The 10,000-nt window shown below is 41.3% G+C and overlaps 1 protein-coding gene across 3 annotated transcripts in view; it reads right to left on the bottom strand.

The window, feature by feature from the left end:
* LOC143289031 (monocarboxylate transporter 12-like) overlaps positions 1-10,000 on the bottom strand; it is a 47,007-nt gene that overhangs the window by 28,176 nt on the left and 8,831 nt on the right. For all 3 annotated transcript variants that reach the window (XR_013056171.1, XM_076597816.1, XM_076597817.1), the window contains exon 2: positions 9,137-9,363. Coding sequence is in view for 2 of the 3 variants with exons in the window: in XM_076597816.1 (XP_076453931.1) it covers positions 9,137-9,356 (220 nt within the window). In the remaining variant the exon portion in view is untranslated. The remainder of the gene's footprint in view (positions 1-9,136; positions 9,364-10,000) is intronic.

Here is a 10,000-nt window from a genome sequence, read left to right as displayed (position 1 = left end):
AACCCAAAACAAATATGTGTTTAAATGATTTCAAGTTTGTCATGTACTTATGGACAAACTCATAAGAGATATTCGCTCCACAAATGCTTGCTGGACGCAAACACACACACACACACACACACACACACACACAATTATACAAACGTGCAGACAACATGCACGCACATCCTCAGACATGCATGTGGGCACAACACACACAAACACACACAGTAAAGAGATGCAAACTCAGTGAGTTTAAAGCTTCCATGTCCTTGTCCTCTCATTTCACCCAAATCTTCCACAACAATGTCTCTTGTGTGTGGCAGAATGTTACCGCACGTATACAATACACTGGTATCTATGCCTGTGGACGGTATCCTTGGCAGTGGACTGTGATCAGTGTCACGTTTCCTGGATCCACGTCACAGCACCTCTTACAAAACATCCAAAGATAGTGCTTGGTGTCTGTAACACTGTGCCACTGATGCAATGAACACATGGTACTTTTATAATGAATTAATCATTACAGAACTGGATGTATAATGTCACTGACGCATCAATATGTGGCCAAAGAATGAGGATTATGAAACACACATTCATTAAAAAAGAAAGGGGGGGGGGGCAAAAACACCTGTTTTATGGGCTGGGTAATCTCCTCCAAATTTCTGTTCTTTTCTGGAAAAATAAGATCACGTTGCTGACATGGATAGTGGGTCCTGATACAGCTTGGGACACACCACAGCAAAACTGTGAAATAAAACATGTACTGAGGTAGTACTTTTACCTGCCCGTGTAACTGTCACATTCAGTCCACAAACATTTTCAGTTCTTGGTGTGCAGTACTTTTAGTTTTACACATCTGTATCAGAGTGGAAGGAGAGGACTGGGCCCCGCATTCATATGCCGTGCCCTGGAGACAGTGGAGATCAACTTCTCTGCCCTAATGGCCAGTGCCCCAGAGATAGTGGAAATCAACTTCTCTGCCCCAAGAGACAGTGGAGATCGACTTCTCTGCCCTAATGGCCAGTGCCCAAGAGACAGTAGAGATCGACTTCTCTGCCCCAATGGCCAGTGCCCTAAAGACAGTGGAGACTGACTTCTCTGCCCCAATGGCCAGTGCCCTAAAGACAGTGGAGATCGACTTCTCTGCCCTAATGGCCAGTGCCCTAGAGACAGTGGAGATCGACTTCTCTGCCCTAATGGTCAGTGCCCTTGAGACAGTGGAAATCGACTTCTCTGCCCTAATGGTCAGTGCCCTAGAGACAGTGGAGACTGACTTCTCTGCCCCAATGGCCATAAATGGCTATGGGACCTTTAACCTATAACCTATCAGTGTGACAGAGACAGTGACAAATGCAAGACATGAACTCATGATGATCATGAAGATCAAATACATTATGTAATCCATGTCAACATTCCAATGCGTCATGGAAGCACACCCAGTATACACACCCTCAAAGATGGAGTGTGTGGCTGCCTAAATGGTGGGGGTGAAACAGGTCATAAATGAAAGAGCACAGGAACACACAGGAGCTGCAGCTCACGAACTCAAAGAAGAAGGAAAACGAAAGGACTGGGGGAAGGTTGTGTTACCGGACTGCACAGCAAGGCAAGGCAGTCAATGCAGTTCAGAACACCTCAGTCCACAGCAAGGCAAGGCAGTCAATGCAGTTCAGAACACCTCAGTCCACAGCAAGGCACAAGTACCACTTTGTCTCCGGACACAAAGCTCTGGTGATAACTGAATGCTTTCTACACATCTGTACTGTGTCACTGACAGTAAGCCACAAATATGATTGACATGTGATGATGTTATACTCCTGTTGTCAGTGACCCCGGGTCACAAATATGATTGACATGTGATGATGTTATACCCCTGTTGTCAGTGACCCTGGGTCACAAATATGAATGACATGTGATGATGTTATACTCCTGTTGTCAGTGACCCTGGGTCACAAATATGATTGACATGTGATGATGTTATACTCCTGTTATCAGTGACCCCGGGTCACAAATATGATAGACATGTGATGATGTTATACCCCTGTTGTCAGTGACCCTGGGTCACAAATATGAATGACATGTGATGATGTTATACTCCTGTTGTCAGTGACCCTGGGTCACAAATATGATTGACATGTGATCACATTATACCACTGTTATTAGTGACCCTGGGTCACAAATATGATTGACATGTGATGATGTTATACTCCTGTTGTCAGTGACCCTGGGTCACAAATATGATTGACATGTGATCACGTTATACCACTGTTATTAGTGACCCTGGGTCATACATATGATTGACATGTGATGATGTTATACCCCTGTTGTCAGTGACCCTGGGTCATAAATATGACTGACATGTGATCAGGTTATACTCCTGTACTAGTGACACTCAGCTGCAAACTAGTATTTTGCATCTGTATCAGCAACATTAGTCAACAAACTATGACTTGGTGGACAGCAGCAAGTACGATACATCTGTGTCAGAGACATTCGGCCTCAATCAATAACTACAGCAAAGGCATCCAGCCACGAACCACAACTGGGAACAGTTTTCTATCGCTCCTTCAATGACAGCTTGCAGTGAACTTAAACCGGTGTGTCCTTTCACGCGAGTGAGTGTCTTCTTCTTCTTCTTCTTCTTCTTCTTCTTCTGCTTTCATGGGCTGAAACTCCCGCATCCACTTGTATTCGCATAACTGGGTTTTCATATGCATGATTGTTCTTACCCTTGCATGTAGGCAGCATTCACTTGTATTCATACGAGTGGGCTTTTATATGCTGCATGCACAATTGTTTTCACCCTTTCGTGTAGACAACCATACTTCATTTTTTGAGGTGTGCATACTGAGTTCTTGTTTCCACAACCCAAGGAGTGTTTATATGGATTACAGTATCTTTAACATACAAATATCTGATCTTCTGCATGCACACATGCACAAAAGGGGGTGCAGACACAAGCAGGTCTGCAAATCTGCTACCTGGGAAATCAGGACAATCTCCATCCCTTTCCCACCTGGCGCTTGATGCAACCAGGATTCAAACTCGGGGCCCTCAGACTGAAAGCCCAAAGCTTTTTTAACCGCTCAGCTGTTACGCTGGTCATGTGTGAGATACTGAACCATGGATCAATACACTGGCAGAGCTTTTCCTGCAGTGGTCATGCTTAGCTAAGAGTTTTATGCCACAGAGAAATAAACACTGCTGCATTAGGTATTTTTCCATCAAAAAAAAAAAAGAAAAAAAAAGAGGGTTGGGGAGAGTATTTTTCCATCACCTGATGGGACGTAGTTTGAAAAAAAAGTGTTTGTTTTTTTTGTTGTTGTTTTTTAATGAAAGGAAAAAACAACCCATCCACTTCTGTGTGCACATGGAGAAATGGTGAAGGGGAGGGGCAGGGGGGAGGAGAGGATAACGAAGGGGAAAGGAGTGATGGAATGGGGTAAGGGAGGGAGTGAGGCTGTGGGTTTGCATGTGTATGTCTATGTGTGTATGCGTGTGTGTGTATGTGTGTGTGTGTGTGTGTGTGTGCACACACGCACGTGCGAATGTGTGCGTGCATACGTTTGTGTTTGCATGAAATTGCATGCGTGCATGTGCTTGCGTGGAAACACGTGTGTGTGTGCACCCACCCACACCCATGCATATATATATATATATATATATATATATATAGAGAGAGAGAGAGAGAGAGAGAGAGAGAGAGAGAGATATGTATATATATATATATATATATGCGATGTTGCTTCCCTTCCCACATCCTAACCTACCTCTTCAATCTGACCACAAAACAACAACAACAGCAACAACAAAAACAACAACAAAACCCTCTTTCAAAACTGCAGGTGCCCGTCTGGCAGCAGGCAGGCAGATAAGTTTCTCTGTGCATGCATTTCGCCAGCACCAAGCTCCCCAGTGAAGAAATCAAGAGTGTGTGGCGGCGCTGCTGCCAAGGTAAGGAACTCACCACACACACCTGTCTGCTACTACCCCCCACCCTCCACCCCCTTCACTCCACCCCCCTCCCTCTTACATACCTGGAAAAGTGATTGAACAGCTGAAAGGAAGAGTGTGGGTGAGGGGGCAGTGGTGTAGAAGGGGGCAGTTGAAGAGGAATGCACCTAAATTTTGGGGGGCTAATTACTGCTCCCTGGTTCCGTGAGAGAGGTTCATCTGGTGTGCTGAAGAAATGGAAGCCAAGGGTTATTTGTACATGTATGTGTATATACTTTGAGAGAGAGAGAGAGATGGAGAGAGAGGGAGAGAGAGAGAGAAAGTGTGTGCATGCGCGCATTCATGTGTGTGCATGAGTGAGAGTGTGTTATATATGTGTGTGTGTGTGTGTTTGTTTGCATGCACACAATCATGTGTGTGTGTGTGTGTGTGTGTGAGTGTGTGTATGAATGTGTGTGTGTATGTGTTTGCATGCACACATTCATGTGTATGTATGAGTGTGTGTGTGTGAGTGAGAGAGAGAGAGAGAGAGAGAGAGAGAGTGTGTGTGTGTGTGTGTGTGTGTGTGTGCATGCGTGCGTGTCTATCTGTGTGTTTCTGCGAGCGCCATTATTTCCAGGGCATGGCATATTACACAACTTTTTTTTTCTTTTTTTCCAACCCAGATCTGTCCCCATACAGTTACACGCCACTTTGAGCCCTCTATCCATGCCTGAAAACTAGAACACTGACCTCCTGTCCATGCCAACACACACAATGAACACTTGACAGCACTCCAGGTGTATGCTGCCATACTTCAATCACAACGCACTTCATCACTCTTAACATGTGACACTACATCAGACTCTAGGTATACTTATATATATATCTATCTATCCATTACAACACACTTGATCACACTTAACTACACTCAATCACAATGAATCACAGGTCAGAGGCTTCCACTCAGCCTTGGTTCCTTCACTTTGAAATTCCATGTGCACAGGACACTCCATGCTCAGTTCAATTCATCATAATAATGCCAAACCCAATCTGTACCTGAACACAATCACCCTAGGGCGGACAAGGGGGGTGGGGGTGGGGGGGGGGGGTAAGATGAAGAGGGAGAGGGCATGGGTGAGGTGGGGTGGGGATGTGGGGGGCAGGTGATGTGGACCACAGGAGAACATCATGTGAGCTTGGGACAGACAGGATAAAAAGATCCATGAAGCAAAACTGGAAAGAACAGAAGGATGCGTGAAGCTCTGGCAACATATTTAAAAAATATATATATATATATTAATTTTAAAAAATCTAAAAATCATTTTGAACATGAATACAGTATACAGGGTACAGTCAGCAAAGCAAGATGGATAGTACAGCAGAAGACGGAACCCAGTCCACAGAAGCTGGGGAAAATAAACTGGGTCAAAGTCCATGTGCCCAAGATGGCATCAAAACAACATCCATGGGCCAATGATGTCATTAACTTTTTGTCCAGGGCTGTTTACACAAATATATTGTTAATGTCATATACCTGGTTAACATCAAAATGACACATTTTCCTCCAGTGATGCTTAAGTGTTTGCTTTTTTCCCCCCTCCAATTTCCCTCTTAAGTTTTGCTATTTTCAGGGGTTTTTTTAATGTGAGAGCATGTAAGTAAACACTCACAGTCACTGCTGCTGCATGGTCTTTTCAGCTTGCAGTTTATCACATTGTATGGTTAATATGTATTTAATTCAAAGGCGTGTTCCATGTTATGTATCACCTTACGGGCCAGAAATTACAGTAAGAGTGTGATTTTTATGACTTGTTCTGTGTGTGTGTGTGTGTGTGTGTGTGTGTGATTTATATCCTATTTATGCGTATGCCAGTGCAGGTGTGTGCACTTCTTTACAAGGAACTTGCAATCTGTTCTGTTCTATCACGAAGCACCCAGAGAAACAATCATCAAGGGTATACCTTTTCAACAAGAGTTTCCTCAAAGTCAAAGAGAAAGAGACAGGGAGACAGACATGAGAAAGAGAGACAGCAAGGGGGTGAAAAGGGGGAGAGAGAGAGAGAGAAAGTGAGAGAGAGACAGAGAGTGAGACAAAGACAGGGAGAAAGGAATGAGACCCACAAAATGTTTAATGATGGTACAACTTTAAGGATATAAAAAGGAAGGTGATGCACAACTATAATGTTTAATGATGGTATAACTATAAGGATATAAAAAGGAAGGTGATGCACAACTATAATGTTTAATGATGGTACAACTATAAGGATATAAAAAGGAATGAGATGCACAACTATAATGTTTAATGATGGTATAACTATAAGGATATAAAAAGGAATGAGATGCCCAACTATAATGTTTAATGATGGTACAACTATAAGGATATAAAAAGGAATGAGATGCACAACTATAATGTTTAATGATGGTATAACTATAAGGATATAAAAAGGAACGAGACCCACAACTATAATGTTTAATGATGGTATAACTATAAGGATATAAAAAGGAATGAGATGCACAACTATAATGTTTAATGATGGTACAACTATAAGGATATAAAAAGGAATGAGATGCACAACTATAATGTTTAATGATGGTATAACTATAAGGATATAAAAAGGAATGAGATGCACAACTATAATGTTTAATGATGGTATAACTATAAGGATATAAAAAGGAATGAGATGCACAACTATAATGTTTAATGATGGTATAACTATAAGGATATAAAAAGGAATGAGATGCACAACTATAATGTTTAATGATGGTATAACTATAAGGATATAAAAAGGAATGAGATGCACAACTATAATGTTTAATGATGGTACAACTATAAGGATATAAAAAGGAATGAGATAATAATAATAATAATAATAATGGATACTTATATAGCACACTATCCAGAAATCTGCTCTAGGTGCTGTACAAAAAACGCTTTTGATAACATAAAACATTATATCTATGTTACATACACACACCAAAATGTGACCACACACACACGCGCGCGCGCGCGCACGCGCGCACACGCACGCACACACACACACACACTGCATACATAGATTTTAACATACATGTGTATCTAACAGCTACCCAAACACATACGCACACATAGGCAGGCACAAACTTACATAGACACACTCACACACACACTATAAGGATATAAAAAGGAATGAGATGCACAACTATAATGTTTAATGATGGTACAACTATAAGGATATAAAAAGGAATGAGATGCACAACTATAATGTTTAATGATGGTATAACTATAAGGATATAAAAAGGAATGAGATGCACAACTATAATGTTTAATGATGGTATAACTATAAGAATATAAAAAGGAACGAGACCCACAACTATAATGTTTAATGATGGTATAACTATAAGGTTATAAAAAGGAACTAAACCCACAACTATGTTTATTGAGGGCATAACTATAACTAAGGCTATAAAAAGGAACCAGACCCACAATTATAATGTTTAATGAGGGTATAATGATATAAAAAGGAATGAGACCCACAACTATAATGTTTAATGAGGGGTATAAGGATATATATATATATATATATAAAAGAGACCCACAAATATAATGTTTAATGAGGGCATAACTATAACTAAGGATATAAAAAGGAACTAGATCCACAACTATAATGTTTAATGAGGAAATAAGGATATTAAAAAAAAAGAACCAGAACCACAACTATAATGTTCACTGAGGGCATAACTATAACTATGGATATTATAAGGAACTTGACCAACAACTATAATGCTTAATAAAGGAATAAGGATATAAAAAAAGAACCAGAACCACAACTATAATGTTTAATGAGGGCATAACTATAACTAAGGATAAAAAAGGAACTTGACCAACAACTATAATGTTTAATAAAGGAATAAGGATATAAAAAAGAACCAGAACCACAACTATAATGTTTAATGAGGGCATAACTATAACTAAGGATATAAAAAGGAACTTGACCAACAACTATAATGTTTAATGAGGAAATAAGGATATAAAAAAAAAGAACCAGAACCACAACTATAATGTTTAATGAGAGTATAAGGATATAAGCTACATGCTTCTTTTCACCAAGCCCTCACCAAAAAAAAATTTTTTTTTTTAAATTAAAAACAACACATTAAAAATGAGGGCATAACTATAACTAAGGATATAAAAAGGAACTTGACCAACAACTATAATGTTTAATGAGGAAATAAGGATATAAAAAAAAAAGAACCAGAACCACAACTATAATGTTTAATGAGAGTATAAGGATATAAGCTACATGCTTCTTTTCACCAAGCCCTCACCAAAAAAAAATTTTTTTTTTTTTTAATTAAAAACAAAACATTAAAACTAAGCAGGAAGGAACAAAAAAAGGAGACAGAGAGAGAGAGAGACAGAGACAGAGACAGAGAGTTTCAGTTTCTTCCATTTTCTCAAAAGTTCGTGTCACTGAGTTCAGACAAATCCACACTCTACATGTACACCACACCTGCCAAGCAGATGCCTGACCGGTAGCATATCGACACGCTCAGCCAGGAGCCTTGACTACATGCATGTTGAGAGAGACTGGGAGGGAGCGGCTGGCTGCTTGTTCTTGTTGCTTATAGTCCAGCTGACCACACAGGGCCATATCAGGACTGTCAAACCATACAAATGCTCAACCGCTTCAATGCAAAACTGTCACATATACAAAAAAATCACTAAGATAAACCCATGAAACACCATTCATGGCACAGTATCCCAATCATTTAGCTCCGTATGGCAAATGACTTTTTTTTTTTAATAAGACTAGGCCATGCTGAGGACGCCAGCCAATCGCTTGATTCATCATCCCCAGATTACAAAAACTGTAAAAAAGGAAAAAACAATACTGCAAAGCCCATCAAAAAATACATAAAAAAGGCCATATAGTATACAGGCACATGACATTGCAGAATGGGCAGCTAGTGCCAATCCCAGTGTTTACATCTCACTACCTAATTGCCAGAGCAAAAAAGCACAGATAGTACATTACAGACTGCAGAAAAGAGAAAAAAAAAGTATCAAGGCTTGCTTGAAAAAAGAAAGTGGAATGGACTGGGAAGGCAGAAAAAGAAGACAACAGTGAAAAAGGAAAAACAGGTAGAAACAAAGAGAGTGACAGAAAAGAGGAAATTTCCAGCACAGAATAATGAGAATATCCATAAGGCGGGGATGCTATCTAGCCTGGCTACTCACTAGACAGGGCGGTGATGTAGAGAAGAATGGAGCCAATCCAGGAGGTGTCGAAATGCGACTCGTAGAAGATGTCCTTAAAGACCACGTGGAAGACCCCCAGGCTGTAGGTGACCCCACAGACGATGAACTGCGTGAAGAAGGCCGCCACCACCACCACCCACCTCTCGCAGCCCCCTTCCTCCTCCATGTTGGCCTTGCGGTTAGTGGACACCACGATCATCTAGACCCTGAAACCAACAAGGGAAAAAAAATATATATATATACTTCTGCTGGATAGAGTACAGCCTTGTCACACAGTCCCAAACCAAAATGGACCTCCATAGCAACATCGTCATCATCATCGTCATCCTCATCCTCCTTCAACGTCATCAATATAAACAAAATAGCCTCAAATTCTGTGGCCTTTCATGCCCTGCTCTCATGGTGACCTCAGTTTCAATACCCCTCCACTTTCGTGCTTGGGGTGAGTCCTATCAATGTCGTCAGTGTCGGCAGATTCATGGGGGGCTATTGTTTGAAGGACGTGGTGGCGGTCTCCACTCTGGGAGGGACGCTCACTCAGTCTGGCTCCGCGACTAAGCCATTATTGTCGTTAGTAGGGGGCTTAGTAGGTGGTGTCCTAAGTACATTAAAAAACAGAACAGGCACCACTGAACACCACCAAAGGGACTCAGCAGCAGTGCAGGGTCTCCTCTGGTGTGTGGCCTCCTGGCGACCTAACATCGATGGTTCCCTGTGGACTGCCGACGCTGGAACTGCGACGGACGAACCCGGGTGTGGCCGTGTATGGGTGAATCTAAATGAGCAGAGTGGTAGTAATGCCACTGAAACGGTGCAGATGATGGGGCAGCAAAAAAAACAAAA

Source organism: Babylonia areolata, chromosome 13 (assembly GCF_041734735.1).
Source record: "Babylonia areolata isolate BAREFJ2019XMU chromosome 13, ASM4173473v1, whole genome shotgun sequence".
Classification (NCBI taxonomy): domain Eukaryota; kingdom Metazoa; phylum Mollusca; class Gastropoda; order Neogastropoda; family Buccinidae; genus Babylonia; species Babylonia areolata.
Note: the sequence above shows the minus strand (reverse complement) of the source record. Positions and strands in the feature narration are given on the sequence as shown.